The sequence below is a fragment of the Myxine glutinosa genome, chromosome 1, assembly GCF_964187855.1.
Source record: "Myxine glutinosa chromosome 1, kmMyxGlut1.1, whole genome shotgun sequence".
Taxonomy (NCBI): domain Eukaryota; kingdom Metazoa; phylum Chordata; class Myxini; order Myxiniformes; family Myxinidae; genus Myxine; species Myxine glutinosa.
Genome location: NC_136261.1, coordinates 149,527,392 through 149,553,683, shown reverse-complemented (window position 1 = coordinate 149,553,683; position 26,292 = coordinate 149,527,392). Strand labels below are relative to the sequence as shown.

The 26,292-nt window shown below is 46.7% G+C and overlaps 1 protein-coding gene across 2 annotated transcripts in view; it reads left to right on the top strand.

Annotated features, from left to right (window-relative positions):
• PTDSS2 (phosphatidylserine synthase 2) overlaps window positions 1-26,292 on the top strand; it is a 160,163-nt gene that overhangs the window by 130,803 nt on the left and 3,068 nt on the right. For both annotated transcript variants that reach the window (XM_068119443.2, XM_068119451.2), the window contains exons 10-11: window positions 1,469-1,614; window positions 2,607-2,792. In XM_068119443.2, the coding sequence (XP_067975544.1) occupies window positions 1,469-1,614; window positions 2,607-2,792 (332 nt within the window). The remainder of the gene's footprint in view (window positions 1-1,468; window positions 1,615-2,606; window positions 2,793-26,292) is intronic.

The following is a 26,292-nucleotide window of genomic DNA, read 5'->3' as shown; positions in this document are numbered from 1 at the left end:
GGTCCATGACCATTGGAATTTTGGTTCCAAGCCCGTTAGGGGCTCATCAAATGTGATGGGCTTCTTCAGGATTTGCTCCGACAAAGTATTAACAAACGGGGAACCTATCGCAGTGGCAGAATCTTGTTAGAGATAACGGAAGTAAAGATCTGTTTGGCTTTCCCGGCGGATGGTGTGCTGTCTTGTCGCTAAAAGGTGATCGTGCAGGTGGTAGATTTGACCACCCAGTGGTTTGTTGTTACATTGATTCACCAGGATTGGGATCGGGACACTGGGCCGAAACCGGCTGCCGTTACAGTATGATATTTCCATGGAGTCTAAAGTTGGTAGGATTGTCTGGAGGTATGCACACTCACTTTTGAGCTGTCTATCCTTGATTCAAATATTGACCAGATGTAAACTGTCACCTTGATATTCCGTATGAAACACGACGCATCAATTTGTGCCTCATCCATCGGAAGGATGGTGAGCCATCTACCATCTACCAGCATTGGTCATTAGTGGATGCTAAAGGTCCCTCAGTATCTTTAGTGAAGAGATGGTGAGTTATCACTGGCACCCTGAAAATTTAATATTCCCATATTGACTGACTGCTTGAAAGACATTGGCAACCAGCCACCATAACCCTTGCTATGAGACCATTTCTGCAGCATCGACGCATTTTCAATGTTCTGGTGCATTGGTGATGATGATGTCTCCCCCGTGATGAATCAGATTTTAACCTGAAACTCGGCACACAATTGTGGAACCTCTCAAATTAGCAATTTATTTCTTTTTTTTCACTGGCAACACGACAACTTGTGTAACAAGGCTCTGAGCATGTTACGTGTTCAAAGTCTCAACAATGCAAGCTGAAGAAGGCCAAATTTTGCTTAGCCATTCATAGGAAAGGGTCTAAAATAATCAAGTGCTTGATCCTCCCTGCCCATCTTGAATGATCTCGTCAGTGAAATTATTTATCAATTTCATGCATGTTAGTTATCTTGGGAACTCTATAAAAGAGAGCCCATATTTTGCATACTCCTTTGTATTAAATATTGTGAAACACCCATCAAGGTTTTTTTTTTTTTTTCACAGTACATCTTAATGTGAGATTTGTGTATGCAGGCAGAAATCTTGTGAGTCAGCCCATAACTTTGTAAGAAAGTCATATATAATATTTATTTTTCTTTTTTTCTAACCGCCTAATACATTCCCTGTCCACCCTCCTTCCCTCTCCTCGAGTACACTCACTGCAGTACTTCATTTTAGACATGCAGATCTGTATTGATGGGAATGCAAACTTGAAAGTGAAAAATAAATCTGGTAACTTCTAGAATCTTGGGCATATAAAAATGGATAGATCATGTGGGACTCGCTATCTGAAAAAGCAATCATTTTGTTGCAAAATGAATGTGATCGTGCATTTTCATTTTGGGTGCTGTATAAATCACTTATCCTTGCCTGCTCTCTGTTCACCTTCCTTCAGTTCTTGCTTGCTGAGTTGAACACATTCTACTTGAAATTTGTTCTCTGGATGCCCCCTGAACACTATCTGGTGCTCCTGCGCCTTGTTTTCTTTGTGAATGCGGGAGGTGTCGCATTGCGGGAAGTCTATGACTTCATGAACGAGCGGTGGGATTTTTATTGGTTTTCAGTTTTTTCAAATCTTCTTTCTGATTATCTTCATGCTTTCTCATTCTGTTATTGGTCGATGCTCTCTTTTACAGTGGTCTATACCTTTTCTAAATGGTAGGTGATTACATTAGTGATACCCATGTGTTATAGATGACAGCATAATTAGTACAACATGTATGATAAACAGGTGAAATAAACTTAGAATGTACCCATTTGTATGTTTGACAACCTGTATGGCCAACAGCTGTTTGAGGGTTTACCAGCAAAGACGTCGTTCTTACGAATAGGCTAATTCCCCCCAAAATGGTGTATTTATTATGACTTCTAATACCCCCTCCCACCGGAAGCAATGCAATATGATATTGTTTACATACAGAAAATTGGGGTGCTTCACTTCTCCCCCCCCCCCCCCACCCCCCCTCTCCAAAACCCTTCTGTCATCTGTGACACATGGGTTTCACGATCATCTACCATGTACGTACAACCACTGTAAAAGAGAATACAGACAAATTATTTTCTCTTATCTCAATTTTGATCGATACTCCCCCCCAGGAATATTGATTATTATGAATTTTCTCTTTTTTTTTATAACCACTGTAAAATGTACGTATAACCACTGTGAAAGAGAATATAGACAAATTATTTTCTCATCTCAATTTTGATCGATACTCTCCCCCCCCCCCCCCCTTTATTATTATTTTTTTTTAAATTAAACCGCCTAATACATTCCCTGTCCACCCTCCTTCCCTCCCCTCGAGTACAATCACCAGTTTTCATGTCATTCCGTCCAGTGGCTTAGGAGTGCATACAAGTTGAATACACACCACACACATGCCAAACACACGCATGCCAAACACAACACATTTTAAACTATATGACTGTGGCTGTTATTTGCTAATTCGTGGTATAGTTTTGCATTTTTATTAACACCTTTTCTTATCACGGATGAAGCAGACCTTCCACTTCTAACATCGACTATTTTCATGCAGGCATTTTGCCAAGAAACTTGGGCAGCAGGCATGGATGGTGGCTGCCGTCATTGTCACCGAGTTTCTAATTGTGATAAAATATGACCCATACACTTTGACACTACCCCTGCCCTTCTACGTGACCCAGTTCTGGATCTGCGGCCTGCTGGGAATCTTTATCTGGACCATTTGGCGCTTTTTGATAAGGTAAGTTTGTATTTCAATACATTTATTGTCCCCCGTCGCACCGCGGAGCGAAAGGGGGACTATGGTTTTCCCCTACCTCCGTCCGTGTGTCCGTCCGAGCGTGCGGGCGTGCGTGTGTGCGTGCGTAAGTGAAGGACCGCATTCGAATTTGGTGTGTGGGTGCAACCCACGTCAAAATCCAAGGTGGCCGCCGCCATGTATGTCTGAACCTTGTGAGCTGAATATCTTGAAAAATAAGCGACGTACCAACTTCTAATCTGGTGTGTGGGTTTATCTAGGCACAAGGAAGAACGCTATTGAAAATTGGGTCGCCACGTCAAAATCCAAAATGGCCACCACCATATATATGTCTGAACCTTGTGAGCTGAATATCTTGAAAAATAAGCGACGTACCAACTTCTAATCTGGTGTTTGGGTGTATCTAGGCATAAGGAAGAACCCTATTGAAAATTGGGTCGCCACGTCAAAATCCAAGATGCCCGCCGCCATGTATGTCTGATGCCATGTATGTCTGAACCTTGTGAGCAGAATATCTTGAAAAATAAGCGAAGTACCAACTTCTAATCTGGTGTGTGGGTGTATCTCGGAACAAGGAAGAACGCTATTGAAAATTGGGTAGCCACGTCAAAATCCAAGATGGCCGCCACCATATATATGTCTGAACCTTGTGAGCGAAATATCTTGAAAAATAAGCGAAGTACCAACTTCTAATCTGGTGTGTGGGTGTATCTAGGCATAAGGAAGAAGCGTATTGAAAATTGGGTCGCCATGGCAAAATCCAAGATGGCCGCCGCCATGTATGTCTGAACCTTGTGAGCTGAATATCCTGAAAAATAAGCGACGTACCAACTTCTAATCTGGTGTGTGGGTGTATCTCGGCACAAGGAAGAACGCTATTGAAAATTGGGTCGCCACGTAAAAATCCAAGATGGCCGCCTCCATGTATGTCTGAACCTTGTGAGCGAAATATCTTTTCATAGCATGTTTTCTGCGTCTTCCACTCTGTCAACTCACATCACTTCCCCGACGGGGGACCGAGGCGTAACGCTTGTCCTTTTTATATTTATTAACGCACAGGTTGTAAACCTGGTGCGTTATAGCGTTTGCCTGGGAATTTCTGTCTCTCCAAAAGTGAAGCTCCAACAGTGTAGACGTTTCTGTCGCTCAGATGTGTAGACAGTTTCTGTCGCTCAGATGTGTAAACATGACGTCATCAAATCTATATTTAGGCTAACCATGGGCTACCCCTTTGGCTGGTACGCGGCCGCTCGCTAGTACATAATATAGGATATATTTGTTATATGTTATGTTATAGGATATATAGGATATATGTTATATGATAAAGGATATATATAGGATAGGTTATAGGATATATATGTTATAGGATAGGAATATAGGACCCAAATGACCCAGAGGACCCAAATGACCCAGAGGACCCAAATGACCCAGAGGACCCAAATGACCCAGAGGACCCAAATGACCCAGAGGACCCAAATGACCCAGAGGACCCAAATGACCCAGAGGACCCAAATGACCCAGAGGACCCAAATGACCCAGAGGACCCAAATGACCCAGAGGACCCAAATGACCCAGAGGACCCAAATGACCCAGAGGACCCAAATGACCCAGAGGACCCAAATGACCCAGAGGACCCAAATGACCCAGAGGACCCAAATGACCCAGAGGACCCAAATGCCCCAAATGACCCAGAGGACCCAAATGACCCAGAGGACCCAAATGACCCAGAGGACCCAAATGACCCAGAGGACCCAAATGACCCAGAGGACCCAAATGACCCAGAGGACCCAAATGACCCAGAGGACCCAAATGACCCAGAGGACCCAAATGACCCAGAGGACCCAAATGACCCAGAGGACCCAAATGACCCAAATGACCCAGAGGACCCAAATGACCCAAATGACCCAGAGGACCCAAATGACCCAGAGGACCCAAATGACCCAGAGGACCCAAATGACCCAGAGGACCCAAATGACCCAGAGGACCCAAATGACCCAGAGGACCCAAATGACCCAGAGGACCCAAATGACCCAGAGGACCCAAATGACCCAGAGGACCCAAATGACCCAGAGGACCCAAATGACCCAGAGGACCCAAATGACCCAGAGGACCCAAATGCCCCAGAGGACCCAAATGACCCAGAGGACCCAAATGACCCAGAGGACCCAAATGACCCAGAGGACCCAGAGGACCCAGAGGACCCAGAGGACCCAAATGACCCAAATGACCCAGAGGACCCAGAGGACCCAGAGGACCCAAATGACCCAGAGGACCCAGAGGACCCAAATGACCCAGAGGACCCAGAGGACCCAAATGACCCAAATGACCCAGAGGACCCAAATGACCCAAATGACCCAGAGGACCCAGAGGACCCAAATGACCCAGAGGACCCAGTCATCAGAGATGTCTGGGTCATTTGGGTCCTCTGGGTCATTTGGGTCCTCTGGGTCATTTGGGTCCTCTGGGTCATTTGGGTCCTGGCCAACCTGGCCAACCAAGGCCAACCTGGGCGGAATCCAAGTGGATTCACTTGACTTGTTGCCTTTGCCACCAAAGGTGGATGGAGGTTATGTTTTCACCCCTGTCTGTTTGTTTGTCTGTGAAAAAGATATCTCCAAAAGTTGTGGATGGATTCGGACGAAATTTGGCAGAGAGGTAGTGGATGTGACGAGGACAAAATATTTAGATTTCGGTGTAGATCCGGATTCGGCTCGTATCATTTTTTATGTGATTCTTCACCATTGGAAGATGGGTCCAAAACTTCATATAGCAGGATCTCAAAAAGTTGTGGATGGATTTGTAGGAAACTTGGTGGAAAGGTTGTGTGTGTGACAAGAATGAATCGATTCGACTTTGGTGAAGATCTGAATACGGATTCGGATACAAGAATTATTGAATTGTCAAGTGATTCTTCACCATTGAGAGATTGGGCGAAAAGCGATATACAACATGATATTTTAAAAAGTTGTGGACGAGTTATGACCAAACTTGGTGGACGAGTTGGTTAGGTGACAAGAACAAACCAATTGGCTTTTGGTTCAGGTCCAGATCCAGATCCTACCTATTAGTGGGATACAAAACGTAAACTGTCAGCTTGGTGGAGGTATGTTCTCCACTGAGTGCCTCTCTAGTTGTTCATATTGGTGTCCTTCAATTTCTATGAGGAACTAACAGGAATAATTAAAGAAATACCCAAACAAAACTGAATGTTGGTTTCTGAAGATGTGAATGATGCAAAAAAGCTCAGTTTACAATAATGAAACAAACAGAAATTGATTGTTTCTCCTTGATTTAATAAAATAATGTGGTTTTCTTGCACTGAATACCGGATATCAAAAGAAAGTGGACATTTACTTACCCAGGAGGGGTTGGAAGGCAAATTGACAACAGTATATACTTGTCAACAAGAAATGGAAAAACGCACGCGAAACTGCCATGCATACAACACATTATTCCAAATAAGTTCGGATCACAGACTGGTGTCAGCAAAGTTTCGCTCTAGTTTCCATGTCAATAAAGAATACAATGACAAAATAGTATGCTATAACTGGAGCAAGCTCGGAGATGAAAACGTCAAACAGGCCTACAACCATTGAAGTTAGAAACAGGTTTGACTCATGTGAAACAAATACTTTGTAAACAAAAACAAATAGTTTCACTCGCCCTGCACTGCACTCTCTCCACCTCACCCCCAGGAATACCTCTGGCTACGGCTTCCCCTTCGCTCCCACCTCTTGTTCATATGTGTGTTGTACCGTCCACCAAATAGTGATGACTCCATCTACATCTCGCTGTCTGATAATATGGACCAACTTCTATCTACTCATCCCAACTCTCTCTTCCTCATATGTGGTGATTTCAATTGTCACCATGCCAGTTGGCTGGGTGTGGTACCTCTCTCACCAGCCATGGCTCCTCAGCAAAGGACTTCTGCGACTCACTGGGACTGACACAATCTGTCAATTTCCCGACCCGGATCTCAGTCAACGGAGCATCTTCTCTTCTGGACTTGGTTATGACTAACTTCCCTGAAAATGTCTGCTGCTCTTCTTCTGCTCCAATCGGCTCATCTGATCATGTGCTTGTTAAAGTGGACATCTCTCTGACCATTCTCAGAGAGCCTCCTCAGCGTCGACGAGTCTGGCATTTCACTCAGGCCAACTGGCACGGTCTTCAAGCAGCCATCAATCATCTGGACTGGTCTCCCATCTCTACCACCTCTGACATCAACTCATCCTGGGAATTCTTCCAAAGTAAATTGCTCTCTCTCATGCACAGATTTATCCCATCTCGTCTTCAGTTGTCATACCCTTCCGCCCGTCCATGGTACACGGAATCTTGTGGTGAGGCTGTTGCCCAGAAACAACTTGCCTTCGTCTCCTGGAAAGCAAATCCAACGGAAGGAAATCTCATTTCCTTTCACAAAGCCCGAAACAAGTGTGTGTCCACCCTCAGGAGAGCCAGGAAACAATATCTCTCCGTTCTCAAGACCGAACTCTCTTATCTGTCTCCCTCTTCCAAATCCTGGTGGCGTCTGGTCAAATCTGTTTCTGGTGTTTGTTCCCCCTCCATCCCCTCCCTTCAATCGGCTACACAGCTGACTCCGCATGTGAAAAAGCTGAATGCCTCAACTCTGTGTTTGCCTCTAAATCTTGTGTCCCAAACCCATCCCTCTCTGTACCCACCGTACCCAGTCGTACCCAGCTGCTCCTGGACTCCGTGTCCTTTCCTCCTGACGAGGTGGAAAAGTTTCTGTCAACCCTCGACTCTGATTCTGCAACTGGACCTGACGGCATCAGCCCACGGGTCCTAAAATCCTGTTCTTCTGCTCTTTCACTCCCTCTCTCTGTTCTCTTCACCCTCTCTTTTGCTCAAGGTCAACTGCCATCTGCTTGGAAATCAGCCAACATCACCGCTTTGCACAAAAAGGTGCAAAAACAGATCCCAGCAACGACAGACCAATCAGCCTTCTCCCAATATCAGCAAAGTCATGGAATCCATCATTGCTTCGGATATGAAATCTTTCCTCTTCTCCAATGGCTTGATCTCTGATCATCAATTTGGTTTCAGACCAGGTCACTCTACACTGGACATGCTGCTTCTGCTGTCTCAACAATGGATGGAGGTCCTCAATGCTAAACAGGAAATTAGAGCCGTCTCCCTCGACCATATCACGTGCCTTCGATACGGTCTGGCACCCCGCTCTGCTCACCAAACTCTCCTCCTTTGGTATCCATGGAAATCTCCACGCATGGCTGGTGGACTTCCTCTCTAGTCGTAGTCAACGTGTGGCCCTGAATGGGTTTCTCTCATCTCCTCTTCCTGTTCAGGCTGGAGTTCCCCAAGGCAGTGTTCTGGGCCCTGTGCTTTTTCTGGTCTTCATCAATGATCTCTCTGACTCTCTTGAAAATCCTCTCTATCTCTTTGCTGATGACTCCACTCTCTGCCGCTCCATTCCTCATCCCTCAGATCGGCAGTGTGCAGCCTCCTCACTCTCTGCAGACCTGGACAAAATCACAGACTAGGCAAACAAGTGGAACATGTCTTTCATTCCTGACAAATCTCACACTCTTACGATGTCTCTCTGAAAAGATCTCCCATCTACTTTCTGAATAATCCTCTCCAAGAAGTTCTGTCACTCAAGCTTTTGGGTCTCACTATCTGCCATGATCTTTCCTGGGAAAACCACATTTCCAAGCTGGCCTCGAAAGCCAGTCGCCGACTGGGCATCCTCCCTCGTGCGAAGTCCTTCCTTGGCACAGCTGAGCTCCTCACCACATACAAGGCTTTCATCCGCAGCTCAATGGAGTACTGCTCTCCCCTTTGGGCTGGTGCTCCTGCCTCACACCTAGCTCGTCTTCACGCTGTTGAAACCAAAGCATTCAGAATCATTGGAATCTCCCGCAATGACGCTATCTCTGAGGGCCTTTCACTTACTCACCACAGGCAGGTTGGTGGTATTTCCTTCTTCTACCGACTCCTCTCCGGCCTTGCTCCCCAGCTCTCTCTGGGCTCTGTCCCCCAAATATTGCTACAGGTCGCACAAGATCTGCCTGCAACCCTCTCATGGTTAAACTGCCAAAATCAAGACTCTCTGCTCACCTTCACTCCTCCATTCCTCTTTTCTCCCGCCTCTGGAACAAACTCCCTCACTCTCTTCAATCCCACTCCTCCCTCCAGGTCTTTAAAACGGCTGTTCACCACCAGCTCTTATCTTCCCCAATCCAAAACCTTGATCTTTTCTACCCCCGCTAATTTCACCCCAAATCCACTTTTTGAGGTGCCGACTTCTTTCCTGGAAGTCCTTGGTGTCCTTGCGTTTTATACCTATCCTGACCCCCCCAGGCCCTCTCCCTCCCACACATCTCCCGATGTCCCTGCTCTCAAATGTTGTGTTTGTGTGCTGCCTCCCCTTCTCTCCCCATCTTGTCGACCGCTCCCCTTTTTATATACTTTGTTTGCTTGTTTGCTTGTTTGTTTGATTTGTTTGTTTGATAAATGCTAGCTCTTTCACGAGCCTCGACTTTGTATACAACAACAACAAAAAAAAAAATGTAAAATGACTTGCTGACTTAATCTATATATATAAAACACTGTGTGTGTGTGTGTGTGTGTGTGTGTGTGTGTGTGTGTGTGTGTGTGTGTGTGTGTGTGTGTGTGTGTGTGTGTGTGTGTGTGTGTGTGTGTGTGTGTGTGTGTGTGTGTGTGTGTGTGTGTGTGTGTGTAATGTTACCGATAGACTCCGAAACAGAGAGGCTCACGTGCTTGATATTTGGCATAGACATGGCCATTGAGCCTGGGACAAACATGGCCGAGACCATATTTGACGAGATCCATATTTTTTATTCATATTTACCTCAGCGAAGTACCCGCTAATCTCAGCCGGTGCCAGAGCAGCTCGCTGATTCGCTCAGAGCGATCACGTGATGTTCCATCCCGTCACACGTTTGCACGTAATTCAGGGCGAAAAGCGATTGCGTTTTTTCACCTTTATGCGGTCGTGTTTTGTGTCGATTTTGTGCGATATGAATTACATTTTAATTCATATTTCGTGTTTACGAATTCGAATACGAAGGATTTCCCCTTTCCCCTTTCGATTTCGAATACGAATCGAATACGAGCTTGAGTCGAGAGGGCGAATGTACGGTTGGGAAAGTATGGGTCTCCCTTCCCCCGCCCGGCAACGCCGGTACTGGAGGGCGTGGGTCACAGGATCGGTGAGTCTCCAAAATCGGCTTCGTGCTCTTGCGAAGATGCAGGACGATGTCGCGATTGTTGTGCTGCTCTCCGATCATGAGAACTGCAACGTCATTGTTGACTGGCCCTCCCCTTCCCTCCCCCTTCCCCCTCCCCCATCCATCCTCCCCCTCCCTTCCCCCTCCATCCTCCCCCTCCCTCCCCCCTCCACCCTACCCCCCTCCCCCTCCCCTTTCCCCCTGCCCCCTCCCCCTCCCCCCTCCCCCTCCCCTACCCCTCCCCCTCCACCCTCCCCCCACTCCCCCTCCCCCCTCACCCCCTCCCACTCCCCCCTCCCCTCCCCCTACCCCTCCCCCTACCCCTCCCCCTCCACCCTCTCCCCCTCCCCCCTCACCCCCTCCCACTCCCCCCTCCCCCTCCCACCTCCTCCCATCCCTCACCCTCCCCCCTCCCCTCCAACCCTCCAACCCTCCCCCCTCCCATCCCTCCCACCCCCCTCCCATCCCTCCCACCCCCTCCCCCTCCCATCCCTCCCTCTCCCCATCCCCCCTCTTCTCCCCCCTCCCCCTCTTCTCCACCTCTCCCCCTCCCCCTCCCCCTCTTCTCCCCTCCCCCGCCCGGCAATGCCGGGTACTTCTGCTAGTTTACAATAAAATAACAATTCCCTACAAAAAAAAGACCTCTGATAAATGTTTGTCCAAAAGGAAAAGCAGAACCGTTTGATTGTCTGTTGTAAGAATGCCCTTGTGTAATGTCTGTATAATACAATTTTGTATTGTCTATCTGTCTGTGTGTCTGTCTGTCCATATATCTGATGTAAGAATGCACATTTGCTTTTATGAGGGAGAGGGAGGCAGGAGGACAGGAGGTTGGGGTTCGGAAGGGGTAGGGAGAGCAAAGATGGACGGAGTTGGAGGTGGAATTTACACTTGGGGGAGGGGTGGAGGGGAGGGAGGGGGGAAGTTTTGAGGACCTTTGGGCGGGGGGTGGAGGATTTTAGGAATTGTGGTGGGGAGAGGGTTTGAAGGCTTGAAGTATGGAGGGCAGGAACAGGATTGAAGCCTCTGGGTTGGAAGGGGAAGGTCGAGGACTTGGAGGTTGGGAGTGAGGTTTGGGAGGAGGGCTTGAAGAAGAAAGGGGAACTGAGGACTTGGAAGTCAAATTTTGCATTACACCCAATTTTCACAGGTCCCTGCCATTATGCTGTCAAAATACTTTCCTGCCAAACTCCCTAAATATTCCGCACACCAATTCCATTGGAACGGCCCGGTGGAACTTGGTTATCTGCTCGTCTATATATAAATGTAAGTTGCATGATTGCATTTGATCAATGGTGAATGATACCTCATTTAAGAGCTCTTGGGTCCAGACAGTGCATGCAGAGGTTTACAAACATTATTATTCATGCAATTTCGAGTTGTATTCTTTTTTTTTCCATACATGGTGTATATGCTCAGTTGTTAGTTTGCAAATCTACTATATATATTTTTATTTTTTTAAAATTTTTAAATATATATATATATATATATATATATATATATATATATATATGTATATATATATATATATATGTATATATATATATATATATGTATATATATATATATATATGTATATATATATATATATATATATATATATATATGTATATATATCTATATATATATATATATATATATATATATATATATATATATATATATATATATATATATATATACATATATATATAATATATTGTTACGGATCTCAACGTCGGCCCCTTTTCCCCTTACCAAGGGGGGATTAATCCCCTTGTCTGCGACTGACCGACGTGAATCCTGGGGGTCCCAACGCTCCTTCCGGTCAGGAGCAGCCAGGGTATTTGGTCAACGAAAAGTCCCAAGGACCTGAGTGCCACTCCTGACCGCGAAGCAGGGGAGGGACTCCCGCTCGAACCACGGTTTTAGATGTTCCAATTGCCGAGCGGTTTTAGCAACCCGGAGTTCGAGCTATTAAAAGTCACTAACCCGATTCCGAAGCGTTGGCCGAAATCGCGCCACAGGTACTCAATGGGGGAAATCACAAAGACGATCGGACGAGCATGAAGAAGAAGACGAAGGTAGGAAGAACACAGGTATTTATTACTAACTATTGTACAAAACCAAAGAAACCAAGGAGAAGGAAAGAAAACGAAAGTAATTTACAGAAGAAGGAGACAGTGCAATTCTACTTATCTATACAGGCTTACTTAAACCCCAGGGACAAAACAAACAAGACAAACTCACGTACACAAAAGGATGGTATGGCAGGGATGATACGGGACGGCAGAGGAGGGTCCAGGTAGATGGTAGGCGTCGAGGTTCGGCTCCGAGCTCGCACTTTGGTCCACGCTTGTGGGTTCGAGGCGAAACCCGGCACACAGCGCCGCTTCGGGCTGGCAGCGAGGAGCCGGCAGCTCCACGTATTCGGTTTCACACCGGCAGCTGTCTCACGCGTCCTCCGCCTCCTGCGTCTCCGACGCTCCTTTACTATTTCACAGAATCTGTCTGCAGTCCAGCGCACCTCCCTCAAAAACCTCTCTCAGCTTCCCCTCAAATGAGCTGCTCTGCCTCGTGTCCGACTCCGAGCTCATCTTTTTTTAAGCAGTCCCTCCCAACCTCCTTTTATGGCTTTTCCCGCGATCAAGCCGTGGGTTAAGAGGGCACGCCTACCGGGTCGCTCTCCGCAGTGCCGATTGGTGGGCACGGGCTCTCTGGCTCCACCCTTGATGACGATGGGCGGGCACGCCCTTCTTCCCCGAGCTGACCACGCCGTAATGGCGGCAAATGCAGTTGGCAATAATGCAGTTGGCAATGATGCAGTTGGAAATGGAGGCTTTGGGGGAATTTGAAAAAGGGGATCTATCTTATTCGATTCTGTGCAATGCAGTGTCAACTAATGGGCAACAGAGCCTTAAACTGGAACACATAATAAAGAAATAACTATTTAGAAGGGTATATGATTTTCTACGTGCATGCGATGGACTAACTAAGGGGACGACCTTTGACCTTTACACAAATGGAGGTATTTACAAAGATCATGACATTACTTACAGAGGGTGATATTTACAAACGCAGGATTCTCAAATCCGCAACACGGCACCCTCATCCCCCAGGCACGTCCTCGGGCCTATAAAACTTTAACTTAATGTGGCACGTAGGTGTAATTCCCTCTACAATTAACCTGACCCTGAGTGCGACAGTTTTAAAACACAAATAAGTATGTCCCTCTGCTGCATTGCACCCTGCCTAACAGATTCACGCCCACAGGATAACCGAATTGCAGAATGGTTTTCAAACTAAACATGTACGGTGGGGAGCATTATTTACAAGTGACGCTATTTTATTATTTACACAACGCAACCCAAGACCTGTGATCTTTCTTTTGGGGGAACAAAAAGAAAATCCTGTGGGAGGGGAGGAGACAGCATGCACTGCATCGACGCACCAGCACCAATAAACACCAAAGCACCATAAAGCACCAGTCAGTGCACAGTCACCACCGTTCAAATAAATAAAAAAACTGATGCTGGTCTTCCTCTTCGGCTCCCTCTGCTGCCCGTTGTCGTTCTTGATGTTGTCTTTCTTGTTCTTCTTGCTTGCGGCCTATTTGCAAAGATAAAAAGGCACACAATGCGTCCATTTTTTTAAATTTATGGCCCACAGGGGCCGACTATGGGTGGTTCACCTGTAGGGCATAGGTGCCACGTCACCGAGGTCCGCAAGCAAGATCTTCCTCTGGCCAACCTGGCCGGTCCCAGCAGAGGGGCCATGCCACAAAGCTTGTGGTGCTTGGCCACAGACTGTGGTCCATAAGTGGTGCGTGGATGCAGGCAGCTGGTTGCGGAAATTTCTGGCACACAGACTCGGCCTCCCGCACGCTCCCCTCAGTGCCCAGAGAGCACGATCCTCGGGTCGGGGAAGGAAGACATAGTCAGGTTCACTATGTTAACAAATATAATTTCGTTCAAAATTTTGGTAGATTAGCAAAACTATACATTTTTGGAATATTCAGAGCATGAGGAATCCAAAAATTAATGTTTACATTTGCGAAGACACCTTTGCGAAAATGACACTCAGGACAGTGATGAAGATAGTCAGGTTCACTATGTTAACAAATATAATTTCTTTCAAAATTTTGGGATTACCAAACCTGTACATTTTTGGAATCTTCAGAGCATGGAGAATCTGAAAATCAATGTTGGCATTTGCACAGACACCTGCATGGCCGCCATTTTGGATTTTGAAAATGGCCACCATAAAATACATATTTTGCGTGATCTCGGCTTCTTGTCAACCTAGAGACTTAATTAAATATGCTAATCCTATGTTTTCTGGGTCAAGGAATCCAATAAAGGCCTCAAAATAGTGCTCAGGATTATAGAAAAGCAACAAACAAAGGTAATTGAAAACCATTGTCTTTATATTTGTGATATAACTGTATTACATAATACATGATATTGCAAGTCCTTTGAAGTTATAGGTTGTTATAGGAAGTTATAGGTAGTATCAGATTGAACTATAAGTCCTATACACAGGATCTACGAGGTCTATACCGTTCAGGAATATGCTTTTATAGTCCAGCGGATAGGTGAATAATCGTGCATTTTATGATTAAAGCATGAAACGTGGTACACTAATACTAGACATTATGGGGAACATTTTAAAGATTGGAGGCATTCTGGATCTGTCCTGTGTCACCCGTGGCGGCCATTTTAAAAATGGCCGCTAGTCAGAATCATTATTTAGCTAGAATAAATTTATATTACATCAGAAAATATCAAATTGTTATTTTAATATCATCTGCACACTAAAGTATCACCAAGGATTATATATGATAACATAAATATTCATTTTTGATTGTTTTGGGGACCTCTATGTGTCACTTTAAGGGCATTTGGAGGGGAAAAATGCAAAATTCCAGGAATAAAGTAACACAAACTGGTTTCGATAAACTAGTTTATTTGTACAAAGTGTTATTTTCCTTTCATTTAGGAAAACACTTCAGAAAATTACACTGTAGTAGTACAAAAGTTTTTTGGTGTGCATGAGATAGAACAATAACGTCCAAGAACACTCATGTTTCAATGTCAACCGTTCTCTTGTCACCCTTCTCGCTCACAACCACCGCACTTGCAGAGTAATGTACAGGGTAGATTTTCTTCCGCACATTTACATCTTCCTCTGCAGCCTTTAATACAGCCACACTTAATAACAGCACGGCATGCTGCACCAGCAGGGGGCAGGTTCCTCCACATCACTTCCCATTCGGCCAAATTGTTCTTTCGCATCCATCCAAACTCTGCTGGGCTGGGCAGGTGAGGTGCTTTTAACAGGGCCTGACCCCATACATGGCCAGCCTGATAACCAACTCGAAGTAGATGCTGATAGAGAACATCTTGAGTCGGAGGTATGTTTTCAATGCTCCTGCCTTTCTGTGTGAACAGAGTCTTCCATGCCATGTTCACATTATCATCAGAGCTTCCACGGTCGTACATAAGCACAATGTACCTCTCGATGTTTGGGAGAAGCTGGGTTATGCTAGCTGTTGTTGGAGTCTGTGCAAGTCTGCACAAGTCTGGCGTGACATCAACAAACGCATTCCATGATGACCAGGCTGTTCTTTTTCCTATGCCGGTGAAACTGGATGTGGTGTCACACCCTGTCAGTGCATGAAAAGCAAGTATTGCATTGCACGTATCATTTCCCAGCGTCTGTGCCATTTGAGTTGCGTCTAGGTAACGGAACGATTTTCCCATTCCAAATGCTACAGTTAGCTGTGCACTGTCAAGCTTGTGAGCAAGACTGACGGCTAGTACAACTACATCTGTGTCAACAGTTCTAAGCAAGATGTTCTTGCAACCTTGCCTGGCCCCATCTGCTGCATGCAGCAGCATTCTTGTGTCTCCTTCCTCCTGTGTAGAAGAGGACAACCAGTCTGAGTCAATTGTCTCTGAACAACGCAGCTCTTCTCTGTGAGTCATGACCACTATACCAGGAAATGTTTCATTTGTCACTCGTTGACTCAGGAGATTAAAAAGTTCTGTCTTGTTACCATCTTCCCGTAGGAATTGTGACCAGTTTCCAGGCAGCTTCTTGTTTCCTTCCACTCTTATCCGTATGCCCTTCCCTCTCTTCTTTCTTGTGGCGGCCTTCAGACTATCTTCTCTGTATACATCAAATACCACATCAACACGGCAAACAGAGCCTGTGAATTGCCTCCGTACATAGTTCATGACCTTCTTGCCAGATTTTGTGAAAGGTATGCGCATTTGCTCAGTCACACAATTTTCAGTGTCAGGGTGCTGAAACAAGGAGATGCCCGTTCCATGGAAAGATCCATGCGCACTTGTTGCTGTCGGGTCATGGTCAATGTTGTCGACTGCTGATGTTGTGAATACTCCAATTTGGAGTGCAGGTGGGCACACTGTTCCAATACTTTCAAAGTGGCTAATGGCAGAGTTTCCTAGATCTGCAGACATGCCTAGCACACGGTCGTATGAAACTGACAATCCAAGCCTATAAAGTGTATCCACTAGATCGCGAGATCTTGTCCTTGAGTGGATCAATGATCCGAGAAATAGTGGAAGTGGTGTCTCACACTTTTCAGTATGTCTTGTTTCCAATGATGGTTGTTGTCGTCGACGCACACAGCTGTTATATGTCATCAATTGTGATACAGACAAAGCTGGCTGTGACAAGTAGTTTTCTTGGTTTTGGATATCTGTCCCATACATGATCATTGTGACCAGCATCAGCGGTGAGTGAGGCACAGAATTTTCTTGACAATCCTCTTTGAATGAACCACTGAATGGTAAGCATTTCATTCTTAACATGTCTCTACGAACAATGTTTGCAGCACGAGAGATGAACACTGCTTCACTGTCACCGTCGAGCTGGCACGAACTTCTTAGCGATTTACCAATATTTGCATTGGCGACAAGAAGCACATCGTGACCTTCATTGTGCGCTTCTAACTCAGGAAAGTAGCTTAGAACTTTATTTTTGAATCGTGTAGAGTGAACGACAGAGGAGCCCTCTCCCAGCTGGTTAACTCTATCAGTATATAGTTTTTTCAATACAGATAGTTTGAAAACAGGGGCAATGTTGTCATCCTCAAGAGCAGTTTGCATGTATGAAATAAGTTCAGCAAATGCAGTGTTATGAGCAATATTTGTGTTGCATTCGTCATGTGATGTTGTTGGTCTATCTCGATCTCTGTTTTTCAATGACACTAAGCATTGGCTGTGGTACTCAGCCTCTGTAGCGATTAAGTCTCCTTCACTGAGCTTTGCCAACAGACGCTCATCTTGTAGATTAATTGCACACTGTCGCACTTGAGTGTCAAGGCCAAACGTTGAGGCTCTATGGAGAGGTAGGGCATCAGATGCGGGTTTCTCACAAATGAAACAATGGTGAACAGCATCACCAGTCCTGGAGACCTTTTGACGTTTGAATTTTTCCTTTTCACCAGAAGAGGAACTCTTGTCCGTTACACATATCTTCCGCTTAGCTGCACGTTTGAGTTCATTTTGGTTGAATTTAAGTCTGCATGTTTTATGAAATTTTGCTTTCCTATTTGAAAAAGTTTTCTCCAGTCCATTACCATCGTCCATTCGAGTCAACTTAAGCTTTGGTGGCAAGCAACCGAGTTTGTTGAATGCTGATAAAGTTTGAACAATAGACGTATACCCAGCTCCTTGGAACCTTTCTGCAAAGTCTGCTGGGCACGTGAGTTTCTCACTGGTGCTTTCCTGGCAGATGAGACACTTATTCCAGTCCATCGGTGTATCGTCCTCATTCACAGACATGGTGATATCACTGCTAGCTTGAACTTGAAAGTTTGAAGACTTTCTTCATGATGATGAGCAGTAGATTAGATTAACACTCATAACAATCTGAAACAGACAGAAGCAATGATTATTAGAAACACAACCACACCAATTCAATAAATTATAGAAAATTATATTTCTTAAATATTGCAAGAATTCTGGATCTGATCTGCAAAAAAAACACCGTAATTAATTTTCCTTATTATTTAAAACATGTTTTACTTATAACATATAATGATTAATAACAAATATAACAACTTATATCTAATAATGACTACTAACAATTTCTACTTCTAAACTTATAACTAATAATATAATATGATCCTTATCTTAAAAAAAAAAAAAAGTGATATTAAGGAATTTGTTCATTTTCTTTAATATTTTGACCATCAAAATACCTATATTGGTCCATATATCCATTAAATATATATTCTTAGGGCATATTTATAATTCTTGTGTTTGAGTAAGTTACTATATATATAGCATGAACATATATATTTTATGTTAATAGAGGTATTTTTGTCATTCACTTATCGGCAAAATCTCCTCGATGGCAGCCATTTTGGAAAATGGCCGCTACGGTGGACACAGGACAGATACAGAATGCCTCCAATCTTTAAAATGATCCCCATGATGTCTAGTATTAGTGTACCAAGTTTCATGCTTTAATCATAAAGTGCACAATTTGTTCATTTTTTAGCACCTATCCGCTAGACCAGGGGTCGGCAACCTTTTTGACATGAAGTGCCAGTTTGAAATGTTCTTGTTAATTCGTGTGCCATATCAACATTAAGTTCAACATTAAGTTTAATTATGACACCACATCAAAAAAATATTTCCAACAGACATGGAATTTTATTCCATCCATATAGGCCATATGCATTGCAACAACATTTTAAAGAAACATTTACCGAACATCTACCGAACCTTGAGTACCAGTTCACTGGTAATTCCCTGTGTGTCGTAAAAAGGCGACAAACAGGGTTGGTGGCAGGAAGGGCATCCGGCCGTAAAACATTGCTTCAAAAAGGGGACCAAAAAACAACAACAACCACGGTCCCCGAAAAAGGCCAACCCCTGCTTGCGGGGAAAAATGGCCTCTAAAGGTGGTTTTTTTTACCGAACCTGAACCGCTTCACTGCAATTCCTGTGGTAAATGTGAGCGGGAGGCCGTACCGTCAATCAAACTAAATAAGACAGGCCGTGTGTTACGAGAAAAACTACTACCCCCATTTTCATTACTACCACCCCATAAAAAAAACTCAAAATAATGACGAGATTAATATTAAAACGCAGAAGGCAGCCTGAATGATAAAGAGTGGAGATGCAACCGCTGACCACCGGATGTTAACAACAGTTGCTCTTACAGCACCTCAGGTTGCCATGAACGGCGTATCGGAAGGCACCAAGCCTACATCTCCTATTTTATATCTACGATTATTATACAATTCAGAATAATGATGAGATTAATATTAAAACTCAGAAACCAGTCCGAATAATAATAAATGAGTGGAGATGCAGCCTCGGACCATCTGCTGTGAACAACACCACTGTTCTTACAGCACATCCTGTTGCCGCGAATATTGTGTTTGAATGCGCCAGGCCGGCATCTCATGTTGTGCATCTTTGATTATTATTCCAGTGAAAGAATTTGGAATTGGAATGGTGACTCTGCTCTGATCCATCTACCTCATCACCCTGCACAATCACACCGGAATACTATTATAGTGCAACACGCGCAACAGCCAATGGCTGTTCAAGAAGTGATTTGGCATGCAGCGGAGAGGGCACTGCTTTCGCCAGTGTGCCAATGATTACGCTGCCGCGTGCCAATGGTGGCACGCGTGCCTAAGGTTGCCGACCCCTGCGCTAGACTATTACAGATCTTCATCACTGTCCTGAGTGTCATTTTCGCAAAGGTGTCTACGCAAATGTCAACATTAATTTTTGGATTCCTCATGCTCTGAATATTCCAAAAATGTATAGTTTTGCTAATCTACCAAAATTTTGAACGAAAAAACATAGTGAACCTGACTAACAGAGATGACAGGTTAGCGAGGGGTAAGGTCACAAGGGTACACATCAACGAAGGCAATGCAAGGTGAGGTGCGCCTGGAGACTGAGCGGAGAAAAGCTCGTCCCTATCGTACGTCACCCCACCCGTCACCTGTTCCACCCTTGCCCCTTACCCCCGTATTTACAAAATCTACACACTTACCAATTCGTCACTAATGTCACGTCTTCCCCATATTTCCCCTATACCAAATTCGTCACAATCCCACTAATCAAAAATTTGCCATCTCCAATTCATCATCAATCCCTCTTAAGGAGGGAGAGATGGAACATCCAGCACAATGTCACACCCACGTCGTGATGCGTCTCACATTTCCAAAACATCTGCACAAAAATAATAAAATAACAAACCATGGCACGGTGTGGAGTTCTGTCACCCCAGGTGAGTGGATGTAGATGGTGCGAGGAGATTTCAATCCTAACTACTTCCTAAATGACATTAACACTCTTTACACTACCCGGGGTCTTTCCCTGCCAATCCATTGGCCATCTTACACTCTATGCGGTTTTAAGAACCAAATTCCCATTAACCCAACTGTGGTGCTTCATCAATTTGGGGTCTCACTCCCCCGGTTCAACGCCCTGTGCCTTTGCACAATTTCGGGACTGAGTCGTGTGGCTCCCCAAACAGGTCTACTTACCTGTGCGCCTCCGCCACTGAAGTTGCCACCCGAGCTTACCTAGCTCCTCACCCTACCTATCTACCTGGGGAAAGCTCTCCTTGGCGCTTACCACCTCGGTGCCCTCTCTGGCACTGGGCTACCCGGGTCCTTCCTCTGGATCCTCGGGCCCCATTGAACTCTAACTGGCTCCCAGAGCCCACCTGCGGCCTCACCTGGCCGACAGACTACCAGTGGCGGAGGGCTCAACCAACCATCCCTCTAACAGGCCACACGCCCAGTCTTTTCCATGTCACTAATGCACCCATCCAAACACCATTCTTCCACACGCACCACCGATGCCAATATCCACCACAATTTACCTATCCCCTCTACCTAACTCTTAAACTACCCTCCCTGGGTATTCGTGATGGGGTCTATCCTTCCCATACACTCCTTCGCACCAACCACTCCACTCCACAGTTTCCACCATACTCACTCCACACCATCCATTCCATACTCCATATATTCCAGACCATTTATTCCATACAACCATGCTCACCTGTATTTGCACACCTGTGCCATCACACCTGGTGCTTCCTGCACCCTCCTTCCTCCAGGACCATTTGCTCAACACAACAGACAACACACAATCACCATTACTCAGTCATACACTGCTCCATACACCTGTTCACTTGCACACCTGTGCAATCACACCTGGTGCCTCCTGCACCCTCCTTCCTCCCAGGCTTCTTCATTCAATACAATACACTCACCCACACTTTTCACAATATGCTACTGAATACACTTTTACACACACACACAGCATCATCTGATCTAACTACTCCCCTCTGAAACTCGTGCTTCCCAGTCGCCCTTTATACTATTGCGCTCCCTCGTCGTTATAATCCAACTACCCTACTCTCTCTACGCCCCCACTACAGGTATAATGTCGCTACTTAAATCTCCAGTTACCGATGGTCAATCTTCTCTAGATCCCTATCATTTTATCCTAACCCTCCCGGGCTAGTTTTCACTGCCATAACCCCATAACTAGTGCTCATGTGCCCCATGTGTGTGAGGGATGGCAGAGTTGCCATCCCACCACATCGGGCATCTTCCAGTATCAATTTTGCCATCAAATTCCTGCAAATCGAAATTTGCCAATCCCTGCCAATCAGTTTACCAATCATCATTTCTGCCAATCCTATTCACTATTCTAAATTTCGGATCAAAACACTATTATCATCACAGTCCGCTATAACTGAGCCTCTCGGTACGTCATGACATCATTAAAACTCGGCTTCGCAAAGCCGAGCAATGAATTCGGGTGGTTTGGTCGCCTGCAGGTTGAGTCCGTCCAGCATTCGGTTCAGGGGAGGCGGTTTGGTCGGGCCGAGATTCCACGCACCATCTCGGCGCGGATCCTTGCGGTCTCCGGCCCGATGGCTCAATCTCGCCCGGTCGGAACCCCGTCCCCGCCAGGGGGCGAAGGTCCGACCTGGCCCCCCTCCCCCGGAATCGCGCCGATCGCCGCTCTGACGCGGCACCGACCATTCAGTGCGGGACCCGGCCCGAATCGTGCGCGACGCTCCGAAGAGCGAGGCGCTTACGGTCCAGGCCGGTCCTCGCTGCAAACAAAGTGCACCGTGCACGGGGTGCTCGCGTCGGCTATCCGTCACCCTAAACGCTGCCCCGTTTAACGTTGATGCTCCCCGGACATGCTCACACCACGCATTCCTTTTTACACTCACCAAACCCGGCGTTCCAACGCCGCCCGTACATTCCACACACTCAGTCCATTCCACCACTGCACTCCTTGTAACACACCACACCTCTCGCGCACCTTCTTGTGCACACTCGTCGTTCGCACACTTCCTTAACACACCTCCTCGCGCACCGTCTTGCGCACTCTCCCTCGGTACGTACTCAGTACCACTCATGGGGGTGCACTCTTGCATCCACCCACTCACGCGCTTCAATGGGCTCTCTCGCACCTGCGCCACTACCAACTCAGGTGTACACTCTCACACACGTTCCACCATCACCTTACTCTCCGTGTCACACTCCGACATGCATTCTCGCTCGCACTCGGTTTCACACTCGTGCTCCGATGTGCCCTCTCGCACCTGCGCCACCACCAACTCACTCTCTGTGTCACACTCCATACACTCCGACGTGCATTCTCGCTCGCACTCGGTTTCACACTCGCGCTCCAATGTGCCCTCTCGCACCTGCGCCACCACCAACTCACTCTCCGTGTCACACTCCGTACACTCCGACGTGCATTCTCGCTCGCACTCGGTTTCACAATCGCGCTCCGATGTGCCCTCTCGCACCCGCGCCACCACCAACTCACTCTCCGTGTCACACTCCGTACCCTCGGTTTCGCACATTTCCTCCGACGTGCATTCGCTTCCGCACCCGGTATCACTCCCATACTCTGACACACACTCACTCTCCAACGCACACTCTTTCCTCACAAGCGCGCCATTTTCACTCACACCACTCACAGGGGACCCTTCACCAACGCCCGGATGCTTTCTCGATCCCAAGCGCGCGGAAATTCTTTCTGCGCCAAACATCCTCCTGCAAAATCTCCCCGCACAATACACAGCACAACTCACCTGGGCGCTTCTTCTTCTTCGCTCCAACACCTGCAAACTTTCATTTGGGTTAAGCACAGCATCGTGATGTGAACATGGACTTTGTACAGTCTCCATTTCTCCCTGCCGCGAGTGCTTTTCTAAGTCCCCGGTCTCTCCAATTTCCACTACTGCTTCGAATGATTCGGACTTAATTTCTTTTTTCTTTCCCTCGGCGACCGCTGGTCTGAATAAAATTTCCTTTTCTACCTCGGCGGTCGCTGGCTTTTCCATACCCCGGGTCGCGATCTCTACCCCGGTCCAGTTACCTGTGCCTTGCTCCGACTCGCTCAACCTGCGCTCCTCGAGTCGCGTTACCTCATCGTGCACCCGTGTGCCCTGCTCGCCCAACCTGCAGTCTCTGTTCTCCCCCATTTTTTTTATTCGGTCACCCATTCTGTTTTCCATTCCCTCTCTATTGGCCCTCATTTCGTCCATTATTGCTTCAATTTGGTCTCCCAATTGCTGCCCCATTCTATCCATTTTTGCATCCAGTTGGGTCAGGAATAATCTGAGGTCAAACCCGATTTGCACAGCGGCCCCAGCTGCCACCGCGGGCTCGGCCTCCGCAGCGCCGCCATTTTGTGCTGCCGCAACCACGTGCGCAAGGCCGCTATCTTGTGCGCCTGAAACCTCTGCTACCACATCCTCATTGCTCTCCTCCTCCATTATTACTCCCACTGCCTCCCCGGGATCCTGGGTCGATTCCACCCCCCCTTCTAACTCACCCACCGGCATCCGGTCACCTTGATCATCCATGGCACAACTTAATTTGGATTTTAAACAGAATTTCGGCCGCTCGTAATTTTGAGTGCGCTGAGCGCACTTCAGGTCCGAATCCCACTTCTGACACCAATTGTTACGGATCTCAACATCGGCCCCTTTTCCCCTTACCAAGGGGGAATTAATCCCCTTGTCTGCGACTGACCGACGTGAATCCTGGGGGTCCCAACGCTCCTTCTGGTCGGGAGCAGCCAGGGTATTTGGTCAACGAAAAGTCCCAAGGACCTGAGTGCCACTCCTGACCGCGAAGCAGGGGAGGGACTCCCGCTCGAACCACGGTTTTAGATGTTCCAATTGCCGAGCGGTTTTAGCAACCCGGAGTTCGAGCTATTAACAGTCACTAACCCGATTCTGAAGCGTTGGCCGAAATCGCGCCACAGGTACTCAATGGGGGAAATCACAAAGACGATCGGATGAGCATGAAGCAGAAGACGAAGGTAGGAAGAACACAGGTATTTATTACTAACTATTGTACAAAACCAAAGAAACCAAGGAGAAGGAAAGACAACGAAAGTAATTTACAGAAGAAGGAGACACAGTGCAATTCTACTTATCTATACAGGCTTACTTAAACCCCAGGGACAAAACAAACAAGACAAACTCACGTACACAAAAGGATGGTATGGCAGGGATGGTACGGGACGGCAGAGGAGGGTCCAGGTAGATGGTAGGCGTCGAGGTTCGGCTCCGAGCTCGCGCTTTGGTCCACGCTTGTGGGTTCGAGGCGAAACCCGGCACACAGCTCCGCTTCGGGCTGGCAGCGAGGAGCCGGCAGCTCCACGTATTCGGTTTCACACTGGCAGCTGTCTCACGCGTCCTCCGCCTCTTGCGTCTCCGACGCTCCTTTACTACTTCACAGAATCTGTCTGCGGTCCAGCGCACCTCCCTCAAAAACCTCTCTCGGCTTCCCCTCAAACGAGTTGCTCTGCCTCGTGTCCGACTCCGAGCTCATCTTTTTTTAAGCAGTCCCTCCCAACCTCCTTTTATGGCTTTTCCCGCGATCAAGCCGCGGATTAAGAGGGCACGCCTACCGGGTCGCTCTCCGCAGTGCCGATTGGTGGGCACAGGCTCTCTGGCTCCACCCTTGATGACGATGGGCGGGCACGCCCTTCTTCCCCGAGCTGACCACGCCGTAATGGCGGCAAATGCAGTTGGCAATAATGCAGTTGGCAATGATGCAGTTGGAAATGGAGGCTTTGGGGGAATTTGAAAAAGGGGATCTATCTTATTCGATTCGGTGCAATGCAGTGTCAACTAATGGGCAACAGAGCCTTAAATTGGAACACATAATAAAGAAATAACTATTTAGAAGGGTATATGATTTTCTACGTGCATGCGATGGACTAACTAAGGGGACGACCTTTGACCTTTACACAAATGGAGGTATTTACAAAGATCATGACATTACTTACAGAGGGCGATATTTACAAACACAGGATTCTCAAATCCGCAACAATATATATATAATATATTATATATATATGTATATATTATAAACTAGCAGAAGTACCCGGCATTGCCGGGCGGGGGAGGGGAGGGGGGGGGAGGGGAGAAGAGGGGGGGGGAGGAGAGAAGAGGGGGAGGGGAGGGTGAGGGATGGGAGGGGGTAGGAGGGGAGGAGTAGGAGGGGAGGGGGAGGGGGGGAAGTGGAGAGGGGAGGGGTAGGGGGGATGGGAGGGGGTGGAGGGGAGGGGATGGAGGGGGAGGGGTGAGGGATGGGAGGGGGTAGGAGGGGAGGGGAGGGGGAGGGGGGAGGTTACATTACACTGATTTACATTGAAAACTGCTGAAATATGTACGCAACTTCAACTTAGCACAGTTTAGTAAATACTCGAGATAAATCCATGCGGTAAAAGATTGCTGAGAGTTAAGACCTACGACTTAGAAATTCCACCTGGACACACTTCAGGGGGCACTTTCAAAGGAGAGATGTGCTTATTCTTTCTAAAAAATATTTTAGGTGTGGTATAGACACGATATTTGCATGCATCGGCTTCAAAAATCGAGCAAATATGGTAAATATTACTCACGTGAAACCAGGATCCGTCTCGGTGGTAGCCATGAGTGTGTAGATGTCACATGATCAGTCATGAAGAGTGGTTAAGTCCAAAATATGACATACCATGGCATAAAAACGATTTGCCCGCAAAGCATTGCACCGCAACGGCGGTCACAGAGTGCCATGCACAGCGTGACTTACGTAGTGCGCGCAGCGCCCCTGGCGGAATTACCGGTCCCTATCAAAGACATTTAATTCATATCGCACAAAATCGACAAAAATCGACACAAAACACGATCGCTTTTCGCTCTGAATTACGTGCAAACGTGTGACG